This window comes from Silurus meridionalis, chromosome 4, assembly GCF_014805685.1.
Source record: "Silurus meridionalis isolate SWU-2019-XX chromosome 4, ASM1480568v1, whole genome shotgun sequence".
Lineage (NCBI taxonomy): Eukaryota > Metazoa > Chordata > Actinopteri > Siluriformes > Siluridae > Silurus > Silurus meridionalis.
In genome coordinates, this window is record NC_060887.1 from 21,086,364 (window position 1) to 21,113,990 (window position 27,627).

Here is a 27,627-nt window from a genome sequence, read left to right on the forward strand (position 1 = left end):
TAGAATATGGTCAGCATAGTGGTACAGTGAAGTATAGAATTGCCATCTCCCAGCTCCAGTGTTCAATCTCAAGCTAAGGTAAACTCCTCTTGTGAAATAGTGCTCTGCGATGGCCTGGCTTACCAACTGGGGTGAAACTTCCCACCGTGCATCCAGTGCTAGATAATACCCACTGGGATTCCAATCAGGATAAAGTGGTAACGGAATGAGAATATGTGAAATGTAAAAAACAAAAAAATATATATAAACCTGAGAAAAATTCGAATGGTATCCTAATGGCGGGTTATTCTCTTGCCAATTAGCTTTTCTTGTTTTGAAAGGTGGTTTCCTCTAACCAAACTTAATAAGAAACAGCAGTGGTGAAATCACATATTTCAGTGTAACCAGCCCTGATGACGAACAACATAATTATAGGCCTAAAAAAAGAATGGCGTATTGTAAAATGTTCTTTTTTTTCCCTAGTCTACTGCTGTGGTCATTTATAGACACACACACATTTTATATATATATATATATATATATATATATATATATATATATATATATATATATATATATATATATATATATATATATATATATATATGTGTGTGTGTGTGTGTGTGTGTGTGTGTGTGTGTGTGTGTGTGTGTGTGTGTGTGTACATACATACATACATGTATGTACACACACACACACACACACACACACACACGTATGTATGTATGTACACACACACACACACACACACCATTTTATCTTCTCAAGGGACAACACTATACAAATGAAACTTGGATATATTTAAGAGTATTTTGTATAGCAGTATAGATTTATAGATATGTAGTACAGAGCTATTTTGACAATAATGACTGTATGTTGAGTTATTTTCAGAGGACAGTAAATATACTATACTATACTATACTATATACTACATAGTATTGTCCCTTGAGAAGATGCTAAAATGGTTGCTGAAATGAAAGGGGTGTACTCACTTTTGTGAGATATTGTATATCAATTTAATAAAATGACAAATTACATGTCTAACAAAAACACATAGTGGTTTTCACTTTACTACATGTACGTATACACAGGGTATAAATGACTCATTTGTATAAAGCCAAATAATTAGAAAAATCAAAAAACAAATAATATTCAAAATTAACTGTTTAATAAGGTCTGATTGTGTAGAGTAGTGATGGCTTATGGGTGAGAGACGAATTGGTACACAGTGGTTTTCATATGCATTGTTTTTCATTGAAAAGTGCCTAAAGATAAAACCAGTGTTGGTAAAATTAAATGCAAATTCCAAAAGCCTAAAAAAACCCATCTCTTTCCGTTCAAATTCTTTTTGTTATGTTTGGCAAGTGGAAATATTTAGTGTTAAAGTCGAGAAAAGTTTATCTGGGAAGCATTTCGTCAAGGTCTGCCACAACATACGACACCACGGCCCACACAGCTGAACAGAGATTCATCTCGGCTTTGTTCTGCATGGTCATCATGTCACCCTCAGTGTGGTGAAACCAGAAGTACTTGCTGTCTGCTGTATGCAGGCTAGCACCTAGGAAAGAGAAACATGGAATGAAATTAGAAAACTTAGCAAAAAGCACAGTTTAACCTACACCTACTGTTTATCACTCTTTTAATTCCAGTGAACCTGGAAACTAGGCACCTCTGAATGAAAAAAAATCTAAATGTTTAGGTGAGCAAAAGTTTTCGGACTATACTTTCTATAAAGTATTTTTACATATACAGTGGGGGAAATAATTATTTGATCCCCTGCTGATTTTGTTAGTTTATCGCCTTACAAAGAAATGAACAGTGTAGAATATTTATGGTAGGTTAATTTTAACAGAGTAAGAAATAACAACAAAAAAAATCCAGAAAGAAATAATAAATTAATATTATATATAAATTATTTTGTATTTGATCGAGTGAAATAAGTATTTGATCCGGTTCCAACAAGCAAGAATTCTGACTCCCACACATTCAAATTAGTCCTGTCCCTTATTATGTGTATAAAAGACACCCATCACAGAATCAACCACTTCTATTCAAACTTCTCCACCACTATGCGAAAGACCAAAGAGCTGTCAAAGAACATCAGGGACAAGATTGTAGACTTGCACAGGGCTGGAATGGGCTACAAGACTATCAGCAAAAAGTTTGGTGAGAGAGAGACCACTAATTTAAATAAGATAAGTCAATAACCATTGCAAGAAATCATACTACCTTCAACATGCATAACCGATTATCTTGTAAGCTTTTCCTTTATGAGCAGATCCTTTCTTTCTCCACATTTTGGCTTTTCTAACACTTGAAATAGGTTAGTCTTGATCCCAAATTCTTATAGCTTCTTTCTCTATCTCTTTTTGTAGTTTCTTATATGGCTTTCAGATTTTACTGCTGAACAGTGAGCTGCATCTTAAGGCATGGACTCTATATTTCTGCTCTTTTAGTATCTTTAAACAGTGGATTGTGTTACCTTCACCCCTGCCGTGTGGAGGTTGTTGTAGTGGTTGTGATGTCACTGACTGTTGTTTTTGGATTTTTTTATAGCTCTTATAATGTTTTGATTACTAACTGCTGTTGGCTTCGCTGACCTGTTCAGTGTTATTAATGCCATCTTAAATTCAGATCTATTCTCTTAAAATCCTCTTTTGATCTCAGACCTAAATGTTTCCAATGTATAGCAAAGAAACATAAGACGTGTTCCAGTACTCACATAGGGGACATTATCTGCTGGCTTTAATGTTGTTTCTCAGAATTGCTTGAGTCACTGAGCTGCACGTCATGTGCCTGAAGCCCTCAGTTAAAAGATTTGATGACTGAAAGGTCAACAATCATCAAAAGGTTTCCGATATGTGCCGCCATAGTCATATTCATTATATATCCTTTTACACTGTAATGCTTGTTTTGGAACCAAACCTTAAACATACCTCTCTCTCTCTCTCTCTCTCTCTCTAACACACTCTTGCATGCATGCACACACACACACACACACACACACACACACCACAGGTCCTGATATAAGTTGTTTGAGGAACATTTTCCATTCTTCACTCAATTGTTTCCATTTCAAGAATGAATGGGAAAATGGAAGAACCGCCATCAAAAGCACATGTGTTTGTAGTTAGAGTTCTCCAGTTTCTGTACTGTTTCCAGATGGAAATCTCTTCATCCAGAACCCTCAGCTATCCCTCTGCTATTGTTGAGGAAATGCAGCAAACAGTCAAAGGCTTTAAAAACACCACTTAGCCAGCGAATTTAGCTGTATCTGCACAGCGAAAAATAAATAGTCCAGAGGTGGAATAAATTGTTGTGCTCATTAAGAAAGGAGAATAATGGCGTGTCCAGGTGTTTTTAGAACTACACTAAATTAACAAGGCATTGAACAAATTCCAATCCAGCTTAGCATGATCTAATAAATAAGCAGATACAACAGCTCCTATTTACTGCTGCAAAACAGGAGATGCTGTTCTCCCATTGAAAGAAAAACATTTAAGTATGCTTGAAATACTGTAAAATATATTCACACAGAGAATGTGCAAAAATCTATCTTGACTGTAGAGTCACTCTACAGGGTTGTGCATGTTTGGACAGCTGGATGTTGGTGTGACTCATTTGTTTAAACATTTTTGGTTTGAAACCATTGCAGAGTGGTCTCTATACATTTCCTCATTGACATTTTACACTTCACATTTTCCAAAAGACACTGACTAATGTCATGGCTATCTATCTGCTATCAGCAGAATGGCATTTTGTACAGCAGTTCATTAACGCCCAGCCTTCAGAATACTTGTACTGTACTTCACAGAGAGGACTTTGCCATGACTAAAGCCAAACAGCATCAAGCAAATCCATTAAGCCAAACACAATTTAATTTGCAGTCATGGCAACATGACTGATAAGAACAGAAAATAGAGACAATTTCCTTTAGCATGGGAAAGCTGAATAGAAAAGTATCATAGCAAAACAAAGGATTTTCAAATATTCTGAGGAATACTATCAGAAATAACATATAACATTTAATCATGCTCAGGATGTCTCATTCTATTTATTTACTAACAAAAAATCAGCCGAATAGAAAAACGTACAATTTAAATCCCAACAGTAATATGGCAGCCATAACCAGGAGCCTAGGGAGCAATTCTGGCCACAAAATTCACCTGGCTTTTGGTGGGGTGGTGTGGTTTTCTTTCTCCCCTGTCAATCACAGTGACACAACACCCATGAAAATTTATGAGTTCATGTATGGCAGAAGAGGATAGTTTTCCTCCAGTTCCAAAAAACAGTGCTTGCTGGCTTTACATGTTGGGAAGCATGTGCTGGCCTTCCCCTTCCACAGCTGGTAGCTGCTGTGTGATGAGGGAGAGCTGTTTAATGAAAGAAATTGGCAAGTGACCAAACTGGGAAAAAAAATAGGGAAAATCCGATTTTATACTGCGTATGCTATGAAGTTATTAGGCACTTTTCCTGATCAGTAAAGTAAAAACCCAGTGGCTGGTAGCAACTTTCAACCAAATATATAAGGTAATAAAAACACTGGGCAGGTTCTAATTTAACTTTTCCATGAGTGCCTCATATTCAAACTTTATTACATAAAGCAGTGAAAGCACTGATGCAGGTCTGAAATGTGTTTCCACTGTGTCTGTTAAGTATAAATGTACTTGGACCTTAAATGAAGGCTCTTCAATGTGCCGGTCTAACAGCATCTATGTGAATCTAAGGAAAGCTCAGTTTCTCCCAAAGTATTTAAAGCATTTTATGAAAGTAATTTTATGGTTCCTTGCCTGAACTCAATTAATTTCAGTTCTTTAGTGAATAAATTACACAAACTCCCTGATGTCCCTGATGCTTTTTTTTCAAACAGATATAATAAAAAACTCTCTAGCTTATACACACTAAATAAATTATCGGTGACATTTGCTGATAATTATATGTATAATCGAACATAAAAAATTTATTGAATCAGTATTAATATAGGCAAAATGTATTCTTTAGAGCCGTGGTGCCCAATACGTCGATCCCAAAGGTAGTGTGGGTAGATCGCATGACATAAAAAAAAAAAATAGATATTTATTTATGCATTTTTATAGTAGATAGATCATTTTGACAGTAATTTTATAAGTAGCTGACATGCTGAAAAAAAGTGTGTGCACCCCTGCTTTAGAGGATTGAATTTTTAATTAAGCAATATAATTCATTATGAACTTACATATATAATAAGCAAAAGTATTGAAACACCTTAGTGGTACCACACGGTTGGAGGCTCACAATTGTATAAGATGTTAATAAATGCAGTAGCATTACATTTTTTTCCGTCACTTGCACTAGGAGTCCCAAACCAGTTCCAGGATGTCACTGCCCCAAGGAGCTCCATAAAGATCTTAAGTGACCTGCTATAGAACTCTGAACCTAACCCTATTAAAACACCTTTGGAATACTGACTGAAACCCAGGACATTCTCATCTGACACCAGCACCTGATTTTTCTAACACCCTTGTGGCAAAATGGTCCCAAATCTCAGCATCTAACCTCCAAAATCTAATCGAACATCTTGCCAAAAACATTTGTCCTTATGAATTAAGATAGACAGACAGACTATGAATAAGCTAATGTCATTTTAACATTTAAAAAACAGACTGCACAATTACCTAATTGCTCATGTTAACAATTGTTCAACTGACCTGGTACACCAGCCTGCATCCACATGTTTATATCGGTTCCTTCTCCATGTTTCTCTAGGGATGTTACATTAATGGGTGCCAGCAGTTTCATTACTTCCTTCATAATGGCTCTGGCTTTGTCACTTCCAGTAAACTGCAGTCCAACAGGGGCAAATGTGCCCATATCAGACTCCATCACAAGGTCAATGTTGGAAATGTTTGTCTGTAAAACATTTAGACGATAAGATATAAGGGAAAGATTACATTTTCTGTGATGTAACAATCATTAAGCTCTTATTTCATTGTTGAACTGATGTACAATGTATGAGTCTTCATTAATATTTATTAGACAGTGCACTAGTTTAAATTATAATCAAGAGAATTTGCTACTCCTTAATATCAGAGGAAAACAACAGAGAAGCCACATGCTGTCTTCATGAACATATTCACGTTTTAAATAAGCCCAGGGAATACTTTTAAGTTAATGCTCTGCAATAGGAAGCTCAAGGTCTCACATTCTGAACATTCAGACACTGAACTTCACATTGTTCACTGAGAAACTGTCTTTAAGAAATTGGTGAAATTTAAAATAGTATTGGATTGATTGCACAGGTTTACATAAAAAAATCATAAAAACAGCTTCAAATTTTAAAACATCTAATATGGAAAGATAAAAAAAGGAGAATGTAGAGTGCTACTTCAATGAAAGTGGATGTAGAAAATAATCTAAAAGGTAAAAGATCAATAAAAACAATTTCACAGCTATCTGTGACTGGGAGTCAAGGAAGAAAAATTGCTTGTGCTCTCTGGGTGAGAGAGATGGCATTAGTCTCTCTTCCCTGTCAGTCAACACCATGCAAACCAGCTGTGTGCATCTACAACCTACTGTCTAGATAGAGTGCTTTGAATAAAGAGTGCATTCAGGGAAAGCATGCGTTTGCCTTCATCTTCACCAGTTTGAAAGATCATGATATGAGAGTTAACTAGTGGGTGGAAATTCTTAGACCAAAGGGGAAAACAATGGCATGGATCAATAGGTGAGTATGAGCATCATTTACATAATTCACATCACATAATTAATTGTACAAGTTAAATATGAATACTTTGTGTTGATTGTAGTATTGCAAAGCTCCCACACCGCCTGCTTCCTCAGCAGTCCACAGAACAGCCCTCAGTGTCCTCTTAGGACGCAATCCTACAGATCAAGAATAAGAAAGTATTAGCCAACTATAGATCATATCACTCTACAATGAGCAGTAAAATGACACAAAATCATTTTGCTCATGAGTAAAAGAATGACTCTATGGCAAAAAAAAAAAAAAAACCCAGGCTAGAGCAGCTTCAGCATTATGGCCAACCCTTTATCTTTGGTTGCACTTAAAAATCTGTAGAATCAGCAGAATCACTGTATTTAAATAATATGGCCTTATATTTTAAAAGTAATTTGTAATAATAATAATGGGATACAAATGAAGGCTGGTATTTAAGTTATAACATGTGAAGACCTCAGAAACACAATACCTATAGTTACCCACAAGTATATGTAGTAAGCTTTAGTTTATATTGCAGTTGTCTTATGGCCTAAAATACTAATAATAGCATTCAAAATGACATACACAATTACTAAATCATTTTGCCAAAAAACAGTTTCAGTTTATTTTTCATTTGCAAAAAATCCTGCCAAAAATTTTGAACCGTAGACTTTGTTTTTTTCATGTAGAGGATAATGAACGAACGTTTAGCACTACAGCCACTAAATTGTCCTGATATTAAATTAAACCTACAAAAAATTTGCTAAAAAAAACGTACAAAACATTTGGTGTAAAGAAACGTCCTTTTCTCTAAACAAATTATGCAACATTTTGGAAGAAATTTAATTAATATTTCATTATCATTCCTCTTTCAGCATAAGAAGCAAGAAATGCTTCTAATTATTTCTTGAAAGGCTGCTTCTACACTTAAAAAAACAGCCATATGTAACAAATATAAGCCATAGTAGACTACATAGGACTCATTTCAAGACATTAAGATTGCACTATTGTATTTTCTCAACAACTGTAAAAGAACGTTGACTTACATGCAGGCTGGCACTTAGTGTAAATCTAGAGTTCAACAGAACCATGCATGAAACTGTTGTTTGGGAGAAAATGTTTGCAAATGATTGCAGAAGGATTTTCTTTTTACTTACTCCAGTAATTAGATTTAAAGCTAACCAATATTGCAAGTTATTTAGTTTCATTATCAGTAAAGCCAAAACTTGTGATTACAAATAAAAATATGATTAATTATGCAGTGATATTCCTGCCAGAAATTATGACACACTCACTTGGGAAAGAGTAAATCTACAAAACAACATTCTCAGACTTGTAATGGTTCAAATTACATGCAATTAAATGCAGAGCAGTAGCTTATTGGGCGTTTTTATCATTCTCGAGTCCCAGGAGTGCAATTCAGACAGAATGCAAACAGATTCTTACCCAGGTCTTTGATGAGAGACAAGGCTTCCCAAGAAATAGCCACTCCACCTCCATCATCCATAGCCCCCTGTCCTACATCCCAACTGTCTAGATGGCCACTCAGCAAAACAACCTTCAAAGAACATCAACATATAAATATATAACTAATTAATATTTTGCTAGTAATTATTTTGTTATTGATTTTTGTTTTTAATATATTTATCTATATACATTTTTTGCCCATGATTTGACAATTATAATCTTCTTTGTCCATTAAGCCCGGCAGTCTACCCTTTATATTTTGCTTAACCCAAAAAGCCATGGCAGCTTTGCACTGTTCTTTCTCTGCATGTAAAATTACCGTTTCTATATTATGAATGCTCACGGTTTACATAAACATGCCAGCATGCAGATATACACTTCTGCAAACAAATACATTATTTTAAACTCTCTTCCTGTGGACACAGGAAGCATTAAAAAACTCTAAATGTACCAAACCAAGAGGCATCGTGTCAGTACCAGTCAACCCAAAATGCCAACTTCTTTTCTTAGTTTAAGTTTTGTTTACATGTGGTTATGGATACTGAACTTTTTTTATTCAATGTACTGATTGCTTCAGTCCAAAGGAGAAGTAAGAACTTCCATGACTAATGGTTTGATTTCTACAGATATAGGTATGAGAACAGAAAATAGCATAAATGGTAACATATAATAACATTATACTAACACTCATTTTCTGAAAGCCAGTTTAAAGTGTAAGGATGATATACTGATTATAGGCTTGTCTCCAGGCAGTGCTCTAAGTAAAGAGTAAAATTTGGGGGGGGCATGCTGTTATAATCGACACAGGGTACTATGATATTACCACCCCAAAGTTTTTAACAACACTACTCAAATGGTTTAATTACTCCAATACCACAACAACTGCCAAAACAAACTATTCGTAAAAGAGGTTTTTTTTAATAAATGTTTATACATTTAATCATATTTAATGTTGTGGAACAGCTCAGAGACAAGTTAGTTCCTGTTATCAAGTTCCTGTAATACAAACTATAAACAGTTTCTCCACTCTCTTCATGCTTTCTTGCTGTTAAGACTAAAAAACATCAACGTCATGTTACTGAGAAGACAAAGAACAGAAATTTCCTCTGAAATGAAAATTCTTCATTGTCAGGAAATTTAAAGAACAGCTTTTTCCCAAGAATGCAAAAAAAAATTAAAAATTAAAAAAGAAAAGAAAAAAAAAACCTGCACGAAATAAAACAATTCATAAAACAATTACACATTGTGTTTATATGAACTGTTACCAAAAATGAATTAACATCTTTAGATTAACCAAAAAAAATTCAACAATGCTGTTATCAGAAATAACATCCTCACTTTAAACCAGTGCTGAAAAAGTACAATGTTTCTACTATGCTTTTTTATGCTTGTCACATACTTTTAAAGCACAGTAAAATTCTTTCTTCACATATCCTAGCGGTGTTAAAAAGCTGGGGTCAGAGCGCAGCGTCAGCCATGATATAAGGGCCTTGTTTAAGAGTCCCAAGAGTAACAGGTTGGCGAAAACAAGCATTAACCTTCCGATCAGTAAACCAGAGCCTTAACCACTGAGCTACTACCTCCCCTATTACTGAATTGCCATAACCCAATGCATTATCATGTGTCTCAAAGTTCGTTGTTTTCAATTTATAAGCCTCTAGTCACAACTTTGCCCTTGGTATTTGTCTTAAGTATACATAGGGACAAGTTATTTTCCTGACACATTCATCTTATTTTGAGGTTGAGTTGCTAGGGGCAATCATGAACAAAGATTCCTTGATATCTGCTCCTATGGGGCATCTTATTTTCATGATTTATTTCATAATGAGAAATGCAAGACAGCCACTGGAAGTCACTGAAAATCTTTATTAAAGTAAAACAACCCTTGGGGTTTTCTAGCCAGGAAACAGCAACTGCATAAATCAGACACTGCTGAGAATGTATAGTAGCACAAACATTAGACAGATAAATGAAGCACGCAGCAAGCTGAACTGCCTGATGAATGATTTTATTCTATATTCTATATTATGACTAAGGCTGAAACGATTCCCTGAGTAACTCGAGTAATCCGAATACAAAAAGCATTGAGGAAAATTATTTGTTTGTTTACTTTATGGACTATACTCCATTTGGCCTATTTAACTACACATGGAACACTGGGAGACAATTATTACTGATGCACTACCCACTAAACTCTGTTGCACTCTAGACAGTTAAACACTATGGAAGCCTTTTTACACCACATTAAAAGTTTGCATAATTTCGACAATGTTTAAGCCAATCAGGCAGCTTCACCTCTCTCTATCGTGCCAGAAAGATTTACACATTGAAAATGAAATTGGCCACATAGATTTTTATATACAGTACAGACCAAAAGTTTGGACACACCTTCTCATTCAAAGAGTTTTCTTTATTTTCATGACTATGAAAATTGTAGATTCACACTGAAGGCATCAAAACTATGAATTAACACGTGGAATTATATATGGAATTATATACATACACAAAAGAGTGTGAAACAACTGAAAAATGTCATATTCTAGGTTCTTCTAAGTAGCCACCTTTTGCTTTGATTACTGCTTTGCACACTCTTGGCATTCTCTTGATGAGCTTCAAGAGGTAGTCACCTGAAATGGTCTTCCAACAGTCTTGAAGGAGTTCCCCGAGAGATGCTTGGCATTTGTTGGCCCTTTTGCCTTCACTCTGCGGTCCAGCTCACCCCTAAACCATCTCGATTGGGTTCAGGTCCGGTGACTGTGGAGGCCAGGTCATCTGGCGCAGCACCCCATCACTCTCCTTCTTGGTCAAATAGCCCTTGATGCCTTCAGTGTGACTCTACAATTTTCATAGTCATGAAAATAAAGAAGACTCTTTGAATGAGAAGGTGTGTCCAAACTTTTGGTCTGTACTGTATAAATATTAAATATTTATATTTTAATTATGATTTATTTTTATTTATATATTTGTATTTTAATGTAAACAGGTTCCACTGCATTCTGATGTCATAAAAAGAAATTATTAAATCATATTACATAATACTGAATCAATGTTTATGTGATAATGTAAAGAGATAAGGACTTTGAAGAGAATAAAGTCATATAGTACATATATAACATACAGTGTTGCAACACAGTGTTGCAGTCAACAATGAAAAACATGCCAACATGTTCTGTTAAGACGTCTGTCTGAAATGGCACCAAGTAACCTTTCTAATCAAGAAGATAATCTGTAAATTGAGTCATGTCAACTAAACTTCTATCTGGTTAGTTCGATATATTTCACCACTCATCCGATCAGCTTCTTCATTCCTGGAACTAACTTTCTAACCAGATAGAATTCCAGTTGACATGACTCAACTCCCAGATATCTACAGCTGGATGACTGAGAATATTTTATTAATTTTCACATTATAAAACAAAATACTAAACACCCTATACATATTCCCAAGTGTTGCCAAAACAATCCTGCTGTGTGATTTGATCACAGCTGTCACAAATGTGAACAAGATTGGCAAACCTATTAAGTAATTTATTGCTAACAACAATGCTATTCATGTCCCAGCATCAGTTCATATAACATACATACTAACTGTCCGACATTAAAATAGGATCCCACCTCCCACTGAGGCATGAAAGTAAGAAATTGCTTTCGAAAAAACACTGATTCTTTAAAGAGACTTATTTAGATGCTATAAATATATCTAAATAAAAATTTCATACCAGATACAGAATTGGTTACATCCACAAAAGATAGTTGGTTGAGGAATATCACAGCATAAATGAATTAAATTAGGTAAATGTTTTTTTTTTATTATGACATGCAATAAAAATGTCTCCTGAACTCACTAAATTAGACTTAGCAAACCTGTTCCTCTTATAAATGCACACCATGTTATCCACATTACACAGACAAAAACATTTACCAATTTGTCCAAACTGTTTTCTACATTTGACACATAGCCGCTGTGTGGGAGGGACTTCTGGTCTGTTAGAAAGCAAATAAACATAAAAAAGACCCAAAAAAGCATTTGGTGGACATATCTAAACATCCAGCAGACATTCCATTTCCTCACATATTGACAGTGAATGTTTACAGGAATCTACAATTATAGAAAACCCCATCAAAAATATACTTGTAGACAGACACACAGAAAACACCCTGACATCTTCCTGTAGTGAAAATCCACATTCAACCTGACTAAAGATATTAAACCAACTATCCAGGAAAAAAGATGCATCTTGAAAGAAAAAACAATATATAAATAAACGCTAAATGCAAGCATGTCATAAATCTGGAGCTCTTATTTAAGAGCTGCCCGTTGTGTGCTGTAACTCCAAAAAAAAATCACAGCATACATCATTTAGACCATCTGTATATATAATGCAATGTTTGCAAAAAGGGGAATTCATTACAGGATATAAGGTTATAACAGCAGAAAAAACTCATGGGTCATCACAAGGCTGTCATATGGCAATGAAAATAAAATGTTTGCATCCTAACATTGAGATAGAGTAAGGAAAGACTGCATACGATTTGTGTGTTTTAATGATAAATGGTCCTGTCTTACACAAGCAGTGTCACATTAACTAGGGCAAAGTACAGTCATGGACATTAACATTGTCACTGCTGAAACTGGCTCTCTGATCAGAAATGTGTTCAAATAAAATGACCTGAAAACAGACTCATGTGGTTTTGACACCAGCATCAAATAACTATGTACCTTCTGTGTATTAAAACAGACAACAGCATACTGTAAAAAATAACTGTTATATCCGACCATACTGCTGTATCTAGTGAAGAGGCATTTAAACCCAAGCTGGTTAAAAAACATGACACTATGCAGCTATTAGAGTGTCTGACCATTTTAAAACCAAAACCTAATTTTGCAGGAACATCACTGAGATATGAGTCCAGAAAAAGAAAAAGTTGGGTAAAAAAAATTCTATAGATAAAAACAAACAATAATTCAACTGTGCTTGAATCCAGATAAGATAGACACTACTGAGCACATGCTAACCAATGTCTAACTGCTGATGTCACGAGCATATAATACTCATACTGAGAAAGACAACTGCATGTGTCTGGGTATTAGCATTATTTTATTTTTCACCTTAACAAACAGTTATATTGGGACATTCACAGACCACTGCTCAGAGTCTAAACCTCATCAAATCTCATGCAGAGAACATTTACATTCCTAATCCAGAGTTTAGTCTTTGCAGTTAGAAGTGTAACACTTAAGCTATTGTATTTAACATTTGAGCTTCAACAGAGAGCAACAGTGTATAGCTTTTCATAAGTAACACCCAAACATAGATTTCCCATTATCCACAACTTCCTATTATAAAAATATTTTGAGACGTCTTCCACTTACAAAACTGGCAGCCTTAAATCTCTCTAAAAAAGTCTTACATGATGAAAACCCAAAAGGCTTGAGAAATCTTTTAAAGATGTTCTTGAAGCTACCAATCTTCCCTGGTGGTCATGAAGATGCTATGTTTGGTGCCACAATGCTTTATTATTGCTTGATGCATTATTTATAGGACATAGGGCTGCCTGAAGAAATAAATGGATATGACATGGCAAACCCCACAAGACAACAGCAGTGTAAACTTTCAGCTCAATTCTCCAAACTCACTGAAAACAAACTGTCATTCCAGACAGATAATAAAATTGTATGTGCAAGGAATACAAAGTGTCTTAAATATATATTTTTAGCATGCCATCTCATTTAGAAATGCACTGGTTAATTAAGAACCAGGTACGAACAGTACGTTTCTTCAGATTTTAAACATGTTCTTATCTAATTAAAAATCATACAAATACAGGATAAAATCTGTTAATGCTAACACCAGCAATCAGAATGGGGAAAAAGACTGCAGTGACTTTGACCATGGCAGATATATAGAGTTTATACAGAACATTGCAAAAAAAACATCTAGTTAAAAAGGTCAGGGGAAATGGCCAGATTGGTTTGAGACAACATGAAGGCTACAGTGACTTTTATATATGCAATCAATGTGCACACACACAACACTCTAAACATTGGGTTAATGGGCTACAATAACAGGAGTCTACATCAAGTTCCACTACTGTCAATCCAGAACAAGAATCCGAGGAAAAATGGAACTAATGCGTAACTACTGCTTCCATGCTATAAAGGAAAGCCATCTGTGGAATGTTAATGAGAGCTATCTAAACAGGTTCAATGAAAATGATACTGAAGAATGCAAAAGTGGTAGAAATTGTATCAACATTAACATTTTAAACATTCCTCCACATTTCCTTTGGCCATAAAATTGCATAAGAGAAAAAAGAAAACATGTGGATCTAAAACTCCTGTGTTGAGACACCACCCTTCATCCTATGAAGATGATTCAAGCTGTATAGTGTATATGTGTGTATGTGTGTGTGTGTGTGTGTGTGTGTGTGTTGGTGTGTGCGAACTTTCCAGACCATGTCTATGTTTAATCAACTAGCAATGTCCTCTCCAGCAGGGCTTTCAGCTCCATCACTGTGGGGGAGGAACTGTCTGTGGATCTGTAATTACTGCAGACTGGGGCAGCATGACTGTCACACATCTCCAACTACAACCCAACTGGCACCACATGGGATAATATAGGATGGCAAAGCACCATAAAGAGTAGGGGTCATTTCATGTCACATCACCTGAAGTGTAGAGGGATTTTTTCACAAGCTATTGCAAATATCACAGCCATTTTTTTTCAAGTTGAGCCAAAGATTTTAACTTTTAAAATGTTTTGAAAAACAAACAAATAAACACAGAAAACAACACTCTTGTTGTTTGTCTGTCGATCTCTACATAAGAAATATGCTGTCAGAAATTAGATTAATCTTCTATAGCAGGAAAGCATTCGCCAGTTGTCCAAAGATAACAAGTCTAATTCTCAACAGTGCCACAATTTTTAATGATTGGGAATTTAAGAGAGGAAAAACTGTCAGTGCTTCCTGTGTGGGAGGGGTGAAATACACTCATTTTACTGTCAATCACAGCAACATTTGTCAATCATGGCTGTCGGTAAACTCATGCGTGAGGAAGGGGCACCTAGAACTTTCCTCTGACACCTTACTTATGTTACACTACAGCAACTCACAAAGGTAAGACTGGCTTTATGCATCTCATGTCTAAGAGAAAGCAATCATTAATTTCCATCTACAGTTGTGTGACTGGGGATACCTTGGTGGTGATTGGCCAAGACCAAAATTAGAAATAGGAAAATAAACAAAAAAACTTAATTAATTAATTAATTAATTAATTAATTATTAATAATTGTAATAATAATGACACTTGAAAATACTGTGGCATCAAAAGTCACATTTACTTTTTCAACACTTCTAGAATTCTTCTATTACTGTGGCCCTAATGTTTACTGGAGTTGCAATATGAATAGGTAAGTTGGTGTACATGAAGCCTATAAACAGAAATAATGTGCTCAAACATCATAATCATCCCCATGTACTAAGTGTAAGTGTGAGTTATTTAAACTAGAATGAGCAAACATGTGACCATAAGGAACTTGACCAAGAGAGAAAAATCCCAGAAAATGTGAACCATTGCTTTTCACATGATCTGTGTGATGCAGCATTTGATTATCATTAACAAAAAATATGTATTATAACTCATGACAGTTACAAAATAACAACTATTACTCAAAATGACAATCTTCCTCCTAATAATAAAGAGGTTTTTCAAAGATGCATCTATATCTTGCCATTGTAAACAAAATACTAAATTCACTAAAACAATTTATCCTTTGAAACTTGAATAAAAAGTTATAAACCTAAAAACAATGATGAGTGGGAGATCATGAAAGAAAAGCTTCTTCAATCATTAGGTAAAATTTTCTCCTAAATCCCCCCACAACCAACAGCAGGCCTGTGACAGAAAGCTAAAGCTTTCCATGCAATAAAAACACTGCAAACAACCACTATGGTTAAAAAAAGAACAGCAAACACCACACTGGAGCTCCACAAACAGGCACCTTTCTTATTTACATCCATGACGGATGTCGTGCCCCACACACACACAGGCACACAGACACACACACACACACACACGCACACAAAATCTGATGGCAATAAAATTATTCTTAGTGGAATTGCATCTTTGTTAACTTATATAACAGTCCACATATTACATTAAAATTAGGTTTCAGTATTGTATAATGAACATATGTAAAGGTACAGGATATATTCACCAAATATTTTATTTGGTGGTCACCTGTACACAATCTCATTCATACAATTATTTAATCTGCTAATTGTGTAACAGCAAAAAATCATGCAGATCCAGTCCAGTATTTGTAAATCATTAAAATGGGGAAAAATGTGATCTCAGTGAATCGACCATGGCATGATTGTTGGCTGGTTTGAGTATTTCTGTTGCTGCTGATCTCCTTTTCACACACAAGTCTCTAGAGTCTACTCAGAATCATGCATTAAAGACAAAAAGCATCCAGTGAGTAGCCGTTCTGCTGACAGAAACACTTTGTTTGTGATAGAGGTCAACAGAGAATGGCCAGACTGTTTCAAGCTGAAAGAAAGGCTACAGTAACCAAGTCGGGATACATTTCTGTCACCAAGGAAAAGAAAGCTGAGAATGCAGTGGGTTACAGGCTCAACAAAACTGGACAATTGAAGACTTGAGGAATATAGCCTGGTCTGGCGATGGACACAGATAGTAGGATCAGAATTTGCCATTAGTAGCATAAATCCTGCCTTGTGTCAACAGTCCAGGTTGGTGGAGGTGGAGTAATGGTTCGGTGATTGACTTTGGCCCACTTTATCCCCATTAATTCCAAACAATCATCACTTAAATGCCATTGCCCAGTTGTGGATTGTGGCTGACCATGTGCATCCCTTCATGGCCACAATTAACCATCTTTTAATGGCTGCTTTCAGCATGATATTGCACCAAATCATAAAGAAAAAGTCATTTGTAAACCCAATTTAAGCCATCACAGTCAGTTTAGTATTCTCCAGTGGCCTTTCTAATCACCAGAACTGAATCCAGTTTAACACCATTGGAATGTGGTAGAACAAGAGACTGGCAGCATGAAAATGTACACTTAGGTCTTTCAGTGGCTAAGATAGAAAGGTGTCTAAAACACAAAGTGCATTATAGCCGGTATAGTTTGTATAGCCGCAGAACAATCCAAGTCATGAGCGCCGTCCCTCACCTAAAGCACCTACAATAGGCATGTGAGCATCACTTGTGTTGTATTACACTGCAAAAATATTCCAGTTTTGTTTTGAGGAACATATAAAAAAAAAGTGAAGTGTTGACTTAGGCTCAAAATTCACATCTCAGTCTAACAGAGCTTTTGTGGGAGGTGCTTCAGAAATGTAGACCCTACTTCAGTCCCTCCTCACAACTTACAGAACTTAAAAGATCAACTGTGAAACCAGAAAACACAGCACACCATTAGAGGTCTTGCAGAGTGCATGCCTCAGTCAAGCAGGACCTACACAATATTAGGCAGCTGGTTTTAATGTTATGGCTGATCAGTGTATATAATTGGTTCTTATATATTTATATTAATAGTCAGAACCAATTATTGAGTTGGTTTTAGATGGTGTGATTACTTCCTGGTGTCATTATTTACTGTCAAGAGTGTTCCCCCATTAACTTTCAGAAATATGAAACAGTAGGGATATGCATTTATAAAGAAGTTGTGCTTGATCAGTGTATAAATGATGATTTCTCACTGCTCTAGACAGGACATATCAATTTGTCTCACTTCTAGTTTGGTGTCAATGCGGAATATAATATTTACAGACATTCCTACTACGGTACTACTACTACTACAATGTTGTTGCTTTTGCCCTGTTCAATTCATTGCTTTGTCAGTCTGATATTCCTGTCGGACAATGTTATTGTTTTGACAAAATCCCAGTTTGAATGACCATAAATCTTTGAGGCATTTCTCAAGCACGGCTTGCATTTGGTTTCTGATGGTTAAAAACATTTTCAGCCACAATTTTGTGTAACAAAGCCCAATTGCAAAGGTCAAATTTTCGAAGATTACCTGGATGACTGAAAACCTTAATAATCATGTTGAGAAAAAGGAGACTTAACTTTAACCAGCTCCAAATACAGGAAAAGGAAGGTGTGAAGCCTGTAGGGTGACCATAATACACAACCTCCTACTGAAGTGTCTTACGCAAGTCTTGGACAACACTATGTGCTTTGACGACATGAAAAATCTACAAAAAATAAGTTGACAAGTGAGTACATGTTCCCTCAGACAACAGATCATCTCTAGGATGACATCTGTGTAATGATTTATTGTCATTAAGGGTTTTCTAATAATATCCTTTTAAAGGAAAAACAAAGAAAAAAAGCAATTGTACGTGCTCTGTGTTTTATGCACAGGCATGTACATTACATTTATGATGTGACCTCTACCATTTAGTCTCATGACTGAGAGAAAGGAGAGGGAAACAACCATAACCATATTTCTCTTTGACCATATTATTAATTATACTTGAGAGCTAGCAAAATACAATTAGATAAAAAGGATATATTAAAAATAAAAAGACTTGGTCAAATATAAAACCAATAAAAAAGAAATGACTGGTTGACCACAATTTAAAATATGAATGGAAAAAATAAGAGCTTTTAAAGGTAAAAACACACCAATGTGAAAATCACTGTCATCACTGATTATCATCCGTAAGGGAACTTTCATTCCAGCATTTTTACTACGATTATTATTTACTTTTATCTTTCAAACAGTGATTTTAAAGAATCAGCAACTGAAATGAATGTTCACTGTAACTTCTACAATCAGTGGCTGCATATTTGTATGCATGAATGTGTATTTTCAAGTATGTGTAAGTGCAAGAAGCACAGTGTTTAAAAAAAGGCAAAGCCAAGGTCTGAAAACCATCAGGATTATCAGGTCTTTATTACCTCTCCCCACTGTATTACATAACTGCATCCTTTCCTTCTTGCAAAAACACAATTAAAGGGAATACAGTTTTAAAGGGGAACAGTTTAGACAATTAGATAAACACTTGGGTATTTTACAGCAACTGTCTTAATACAAAAATATTCAAATTACTTTTAATGCAGATATTGTATTAAAGGACGATTATTATTATAAACAGATGAGCTCGCCTGGAACACTAGGACTTTTAAAAACAGACTCTATGTTCAATACTGTGTATAGAAAACAGCAGTTCAATGTACTAGGACTTTTAGAGAATTTAACAGGACTGTTCAACTTTTGGTATTATGACCTCGAAACAGCCATCAGACATTACCCTTTACTAACAATTTACTCACTGGGATATAGAGTCATGGAGAGTTCTGTCATTTTCAATGTTAAAATTGTCAATGCACAGTGGGCAATATGAAGCTATCCTATTCTGTTAATTGGTTGAAAGCTGAAGGCATCCTGTTGTGTTCATCTAGGCTCCAAAATCTCTCTCTAAAACATTAATCACCATTTCAAGAGAAACCACAAAACTGACCTCACATGAGTAGTCAAAGGGCAACTTCTGCTATCACTCTATAATTGGCTCCCAGAGGCTGCTGGTGAGTCATGCAAAAGCACACGTCATATACACGTGAAATGGTCACTAACTAGGCAGTTATGAAGCACAGCAGAGTCTAAGACCATGTTTGAAGCCTTTAAGCACTTACTTGCTCTGGGTGCTCAATGCCTTTTATCTCAGCCACTGTGTTGAAGGAGTCCACGTATTCAAGATTCTGAGCCTCCATAGTTAAATGCAGCACAATTTTTGTGCCTCTGTGTGCCATCCTGGCCATCATCTCAGCATCTTCCACCGTAATACAGGCTGTGGGGATCTGAGATACACCTGCCTGGTACCACTGCCACCCAGTGTGGGGGCTGCAACAGGTACATACAATGAGTCAGAGAGTAAAGTGACTATTCATCATGGTAAATCATCTATTATATCCAACAGCTGCAGACCTGTTGATGGAAAATGGGGTGATGGAGCGAATGAGTGAAGCCACTGCTCCTACTTTAGCTGCCTCTGAGGCTCCTGAAACACGGTATGCCACTGTCTCCCCATAGCTAACAAAAGGCTGATTATACACCACAATCTTCCCCTTAGCTTCACCTGCCCTTCTTTTCAAATCATCAAAAGACTCGACCACCAACACTTCAGCTTCAATACCTGCAAGAAAAAGAGATTGGACATGTATTGGAAATGTCACAAGAAGTCTTCTTTTTGCAAGAAAAAAGATTGTAAAGAGGCATGTTTGCTTCTTGTAAATAGCAATGCTTATTGGTGCAATTCTGTCAAATAATCGCTTGAACAATCACAAACTACTAACCTCCTTTGGGAGTTCCAACACTACTCCCCAACCCAAGGATTGCCAAGGTGTGGTTTCGAGGAAGAACCATCACTGCATTCTCCCGTCCCCTTACCCAGTGTGGAATCTTCACAGGTTCTAGATGTACATTCTCCAGTCCATCCTGCCTCAACACATTGTACATGTACTTGATAGCCAAATCCAGATTCCTTGACCCGCTCACTCGGTTTCCGATTTCATCTGTGAGCGCTGCAAGTCGTTCATATGAGCGGTTCTGAGCTTTCCCATACACAGCCAGGTCTATTATTTTCTGGGCAATGCCAGAATAACCGGATAATTCCTTGGATACTTCTGCCAATGATTTACTCCTGTAGTCATGTGGTTTACAGTAGCACTGTAATAAACTACCAATCAGAATAAGAAATGTCAGTAGGCCACTGTTGTATATCCTTTCTGTCATCTGAAGGCAGAAAAAGAAAGAAAATGTTACTTGCCATCCAAATACTAAACAATATTTTAAATGTAGAACATCAGGTACTAAACAAAATTTTGCATCTGGCTGATACTGATGCAGAGATTAATATTTGTGTGATGTTTATTAAATATATACTAGAAACTGAAGAGGTCATATACTGTAAAAACTTACATATTTAGTTTATTGATATTTTTGTAAAATAAAATACTTCACATTGTAGCACTTTTACATCCATCAGCTGTATACAAAGCGGTGTAGTGGCCAATCAATATCAAAAGAATCAAACGGAATAACAGATACCTCAATAACAAAACTTTACAATGCCAAGCAAAAGAAACAAACTAAGGTAAGGATTGGCCAGGTGATGATCGGTGCCTGGTTTCCTTCAGACATGGCACTTGGCATTCAGGCCGAAGCGTTAATTCTTTGTTTGCTCAATTTTGAGTGTCATGGCAAAAGCTGTAAATACTTATGTATTCTGTGAATGTCGTGGAAAAGTTCATTTATTCAGTAATTCAACCCAAATTGTGAAACTCATGTATTAATGAATTCAGTGGACTGAAGTATTTGGTTCTTTTAATTGTGATGATTTTGGCTCACATTTAACATAAACTCACCAATTCATCTCAAAAAATTAAAATATGGTGACATGCCAAACAGCTAATCAATTCAAAACACCTGCAAACTTTCCCTGAGCCTTCAAAATAGCCCCTTAGTTTGGTTCACCAGCCTACACAATCATGGTGAAGACTGCTGATCTGACAGTTGTCCAGAAGACAATCATTGACACCCTTCACACGGAGGATAAGCTACAAACATTCATTGCCGAAGAAGCTGGCGGTTCACAGAGTGCTGTATCCAAGCATGTTAACAGAAAGTTGAGTGGAAGGAAAAAGTGTGGAAGACAAAGATGCACAACCAACTGAGAGAACCACAGCCTTGAGAGGCTTGTCATGCAAAATCATTTCAAGAATTTGGGTGAACTTCACAGGGAATGGACTGAAGCTAGGGTAAAGGCATCAAGAGCCACCACACACAGACATGTCAAGGAATTTGGCTACAGTTGTCATATTCCTCTTGTTAAGCCACTCCTGAAACACAGACAATGTCAGAGGCACCTTACCTGGGCTAAAGAGAAGAAGAACTGGACTGTTGCCCAGTGGTCCAAAGTCTTCATTTTAGATAAGAGCAAGTTTTATATTTCATTTGGAAACCAAGGTCCTAGAGTCTGGAGGAAGGGTGGAGAAGCTCATAGCTTGAAGTTGCTTAAATTCCAGTGTTAAGTTTCCACTGTCTGTGATGATTTGGAGTGAAATGTCATCTGCTGGTGTTGGTCCACTGTTTTTATTGAAACCAAAGTCACTGCACCTGTTTACCAAGAAATTTTAGAGCACTTCATACTTCCTTCTGCTGACCAGTTTTATAAAGATGCTGATATAATTTTCCAGCAGGGTTTGGCACCTGCCCACACGGCCAAAAGCAACAAAAGTTGGTTAAATGACAATAGCGTTGGCTGTGCATGCAAATGGCCAGCAAACTCCCCAGAGCTGAACCCCATTGAGAATCTATGGGGTATTGTCAAGAGGAAAACGAGAAACAAGAGACCAAAAAAATGCAAATGAGCTGAAGGCCAGAGTCAAAGAAACCTGGACTTCCATAGAGTAAATTAACATACTTTCCAGAAGGCCAACAAATCACTAAAAATGATATATATATATATATATATATGTCTTATGAAGTATTAAAACTTTTTGAGATAGTGAATTGTTGGGTTTTTGTTAAATGTAAGCCCAAATCAACACAATTAAAACAACCAAAGACTTAAACTACGTTAGTCTGTGTGCATTTAATTTATTTAATACAAGAGTTTCACAATTTGAGTTAAATTACTGAAATAAATTCCCTTTTCCATAATACAGTATTCTAATTTATTGAGATGCACCTGTACGTGATTTTTTAGTTTTTTAGTTTTTTTATAAATTTGCAAAGATTTTAAACAAACCTATTTCACGTTGTCATTATGGGGCATTGTTTGTAGAATTTTGAGGAAAATTATTAATTTAATCCATGTTGGAATATGGTGTAACATAAAATGTGGAAAAAGTGAAGCACTATAAATACTTTCTGCACTGTATGGGTAATATGAGCAAAACCCATCCGTCACTATTTTATTTTATTTATTTTATTATTTTTTTAAGTAACGTGATTTACTCATGGTCCAGCCTGTTCATGACCTTCTGACAAACCAACTCTAACCCTGACCATCTATTCTTCTGACACATTTATTTCTCTTGACAGCTCGCCTCTTCAGAAACTAAAACAAAGGTACATTGTGCACACTGATGCTTCAAACGCTTCTAATGCTGATTGTAATCACACATTACTCACTTCACTTTTAAATATACTGATTAGTAATACATGATAGAAACACATAATACATCAAGTAGGTGGTAAAAGGTAAAAAACGCACCCTAGCCGTAGTGTTATAATCTATTTACGAAACAATGAATTAATTCAGCTAAACATACATTACAATTTCATATCTATGTATATTCTGTTCCATAAAACCAATCGGTATATTTAATTCTACAAACCTTGTTAACATTGGGCAGGCAGATCATATGACTTTTATCAGACAGTTTCACTTCCTCAATTTTCAGAGCGCCGAGAGCGCGCAGTGCTACGGCAAGCCGCTGGGACACGTGTGTGTCTCCATCACGCACATCAGTAACATTTATTAATTCTTATTCTTATTCTTATTATTATTTATTTATGTATTTTTTTTATTATTATTTGAGTTGAATCAAAGTACAAGTATAAATAAGATTTAAGTGTTTAATAATTACATTTTGCTACATATTTTAGGTCCACATTCATTTTTTATGTCCTAAAAAAGTCATTACATTAAACGAATCTTAAGGATTCTTAAATAAAAATTAAAGGCACAGAAACTTCACTAGTTAAAATCACTAATGACCTGTTTTTAGCTTCAGACCAAGGCTACATCTCTCTTTTAGTTTTACTAGATCTTAGTGCTGCATTCGACACTATAGATCATGATCTTCTCCTAGATCGCTTACAAAATTACACCGACATTCAGGGACAGGCATTAAGCTGGTTTAAATCCTACCTGTATGATCGTTACCATTTTGTAGATTTAAATGGAGAGCTATCCAGGTTGATGCAAGTTAATTATAGCATGCCATAAGGTTCAGTTTTAGGACCCCTGCTTTTCACAATATACATGCTTCCCTTGGGAAATATTATTAGAAGGCATGGAATTAGCTTCCACTGTTATGCTGATGATACCCAGCTATATATCTCTTCAAAGCCAGATGATACAACTCAATTGGCTTGGATAACTGAGATTGGATGACTCATAACTTTCTATTATTAAATTCTGATAAGACAGAGATTTTGCTCATCGGTCCAAAAACCAGTACACAGAAGCTCCAGCATTTCAACCTGCATTTAGATGGATGTTCTGTAACCACTAGTACTGTTCTGTACTACTACAATAACAGCCTTCATTCACCTTAGAAATATTGTTATCTGCTTGTCTATGCGTTCATGACCTCCAGAATAGACTACTGTAATGCATTACTAGGTGGATGTGCTGCATCATTAATAAACAAGCTACAGTTTGTCCTGAATGCAGCAGCCAGAGTTCTCACTAGGTCAAGAAAATATGATCATATAACCCCAATCTTAGCATCCCTACACTGGCTACCTGTTAAGTTTCAAATTGACTACAAACTACTGCTTCTCACTTACAAAACACTAAATGGTTTAGCTTCCAATTTTCTTTCCAGTCTTCCAACACGCTACAATCCGTCACGCTCCTTGAGATCTCAAAACTCTGGATTTCTAGTAGTTCCTAGAATAGCAAAGTCCACTAAAGGTGGTAGAGCATTTTTACATTTAGCTCCTAAACTTTGAAACAGTCTTCCTGACAGTGTTCGGGGCTCAGACACCCTCTCCCAGTTTAAATGCAGATTAAAAACGTATCTTTTTAGCAAAGCCTACACATAACAAACATTACATCATAACCTTGTGCTCCAGAACATCTGATCACATGCACATTATCAACTTGTGCTGTTGATATCATGAACAGCAGCTACGCTAATTTCTCTCCACTGCTTATCTTTCTCTCCCCATCCCGAGGCATCCTGAGGTTTGGCCAGCTCCAGTCACGTCCCACCTTATGAAGATTGTGGACCTTTAATGAAGTAGATGCCAAACTCGCAAACATCCCGTACCATCTAGAGACGTGCCAATTAGATCCCACTTCATGTGGAGTTTTGACATTGGACCTCCTTGAGTGTTTAAAGGCTCTGGCATGGAGAAGCTGGTGTTGGATCTGTGATGATCACAAATGTTGAGCTATTTTATGAGTTGATCAGTAGCTCCTAGTTCTATAACCACAAATGACTGTGAAAGACTGTAGAAAGAACATAACTCATAATCTTACACTCCAGTGCTCATGTTAGTTCTCATTCTCCAGTTTTCTGTATTGTTTAAAGAGTATAATCACTGTCTTGATTTTACCCACAAGAGGATGGGTTCCCCTTTTGAGTCTGGTTCCTCTCAAGGTTTCTTCCTCATAACATCTAAGGGAGTTTTTCCTTGCCACAGTCGCCACGGCTGCCCACCTCAATCTTAACTGTTGATTTCTGTAAAGTTGCTTTGAGACAATGTCTGCTGTGAAAAGCACTATAGAAATAAACCTGACTTGAGTTAAAGGTTGTATACATTTATAGAAATGTAAATATAAAACTCATATAATTGTGTAAACATTTTACCTTTTTTACCCATGCAAATAGTTTTCATTTGTGTTTATTTCAGTATTCACTGTTAATGAGACCACTGCACGTGTGTGTGTGTGTGTGTGTGTGTGTGTGTGTGTGTGTGTGTGTGTGTGATACAAGGTGTATTTCTGTCTTGAGGTCACTTATTATTATTTATTTATGTATTTTTTTTATTATTATTTGAGTTGAATCAAAGTACAAGTATAAATAAGATTTAAGTGTTTAATAATTACATTTTGCTACATATTTTAGGTCCACATTCATTTTTTATGTCCTAAAAAAGTCATTACATTAAACGAATCTTAAGGATTCTTAAATAAAAATTAAAGGCACAGAAACTTCACTAGTTAAAATCACTAATGACCTGTTTTTAGCTTCAGACCAAGGCTACATCTCTCTTTTAGTTTTACTAGATCTTAGTGCTGCATTCGACACTATAGATCATGATCTTCTCCTAGATCGCTTACAAAATTACACCGACATTCAGGGACAGGCATTAAGCTGGTTTAAATCCTACCTGTATGATCGTTACCATTTTGTAGATTTAAATGGAGAGCTATCCAGGTTGATGCAAGTTAATTATAGCATGCCATAAGGTTCAGTTTTAGGACCCTGCTTTTCACAATATACATGCTTCCCTTAGGAAATATTATTAGAAGGCATGGAATTAGCTTCCACTGTTATGCTGATGATACCCAGCTATATATCTCTTCAAAGCCAGATGATACAACTCAATTGGCTTGGATAACTGAGATTGGATGACTCATAACTTTCTATTATTAAATTCTGATAAGATAGAGATTTTGCTCATCGGTCCAAAAACCAGTACACAGAAGCTCCAGCATTTCAACCTGCATTTAGATGGATGTTCTGTAACCACTAGTACTGTTCTGTACTACTACAATAACAGCCTTCATTCACCTTAGAAATATTGCTAAGCTAAGAAACGTTATCTGCTTGTCTATGCGTTCATGACCTCCAGAATAGACTACTGTAATGCATTACTAGGTGGATGTGCTGCATCATTAATAAACAAGCTACAGTTTGTCCTGAATGCAGCAGCCAGAGTTCTCACTAGGTCAAGAAAATATGATCATATAACCCCAATCTTAGCATCCCTACACTGGCTACCTGTTAAGTTTCAAATTGACTACAAACTACTGCTTCTCACTTACAAAACACTAAATGGTTTAGCTTCCAATTTTCTTTCCAGTCTTCCAACACGCTACAATCCGTCACGCTCCTTGAGATCTCAAAACTCTGGATTTCTAGTAGTTCCTAGAATAGCAAAGTCCACTAAAGGTGGTAGAGCATTTTTACATTTAGCTCCTAAACTTTGAAACAGTCTTCCTGACAGTGTTCGGGCTCAGACACCTCTCCCAGTTTAAATGCAGATTAAAAACGTATCTTTTTAGCAAAGCCTACACATAACAAACATTACATCATAACCTTGTGCTCCAGAACATCTGATCACATGCACATTATCAACTTGTGCTGTTGATATCATGAACAGCAGCTACGCTAATTTCTCTCCACTGCTTATCTTTCTCTCCCCATCCCGAGGCATCCTGAGGTTTGGCCAGCTCCAGTCACGTCCCACCTTATGAAGATTGTGGACCTTTAATGAAGTAGATGCCAAACTCGCAAACATCCCGTACCATCTAGAGGCGTGCCAATTAGATCCCACTTCATGTGGAGTTTTGACATTGGACCTCCTTGAGTGTTTAAAGGCTCTGGCATGGAGAAGCTGGTGTTGGATCTGTGATGATCACAAATGTTGAGCTATTTTATGAGTTGATCAGTAGCTCCTAGTTCTATAACCACAAATGACTGTGAAAGACTGTAGAAAGAACATTACTCATAATCTTACACTCCAGTGCTCATGTTAGTT

General features: G+C 36.2%; 1 protein-coding gene across 3 annotated transcripts; it reads right to left on the minus strand.

Moving 5' to 3' along the window:
• Positions 1 to 1,125: 1,125 nt before the first annotated feature.
• On the minus strand, positions 1,126 to 23,613 carry LOC124384554 (carboxypeptidase Q-like). Of its 3 annotated transcripts, XM_046847503.1 has the most exons (9): positions 23,523 to 23,595; positions 22,052 to 22,296; positions 20,475 to 20,913; positions 20,107 to 20,314; positions 19,815 to 20,022; positions 8,123 to 8,234; positions 6,749 to 6,840; positions 5,667 to 5,868; positions 1,126 to 1,537 (listed from the first exon to the last, which is right to left on the minus strand). In XM_046847503.1, exons 2-9 carry the CDS (start codon positions 22,103 to 22,105, stop codon positions 1,377 to 1,379), a joined length of 1,476 nt encoding a protein of 491 aa, XP_046703459.1. In that variant the 5' UTR covers positions 22,106 to 22,296; positions 23,523 to 23,595; the 3' UTR covers positions 1,126 to 1,376. The 3 variants fall into 3 exon arrangements, with proteins under 3 accessions (XP_046703459.1, XP_046703460.1, XP_046703462.1); XM_046847504.1 differs by lacking the exon at positions 22,052 to 22,296 and having other exon boundaries at positions 23,523 to 23,613; XM_046847506.1 differs by lacking the exons at positions 22,052 to 22,296; positions 23,523 to 23,595 and adding an exon at positions 23,399 to 23,419.
• Positions 23,614 to 27,627: the final 4,014 nt, after the last annotated feature.

Bases quoted from the DNA above. Each gene is read 5' to 3' on its own strand.
- LOC124384554 (XM_046847503.1), bottom strand. From the start codon at position 22,105: ATGAAGACTTTGGACCACTGGGCAACAGTCCAGTTCTTCTTCTCTTTA. The intron at 6,841-8,122 runs GTAAGAATCTGT...CTTGATCTGTAG, and splicing joins GTCTCTCATCAAAGACCTGG to GATTGCGTCCTAAGAGGACA. The intron at 1,538-5,666 runs GTCAGTTGAACA...TCTCTTTCCTAG, and splicing joins GATGCAGGCTGGTGTACCAG to GTGCTAGCCTGCATACAGCA.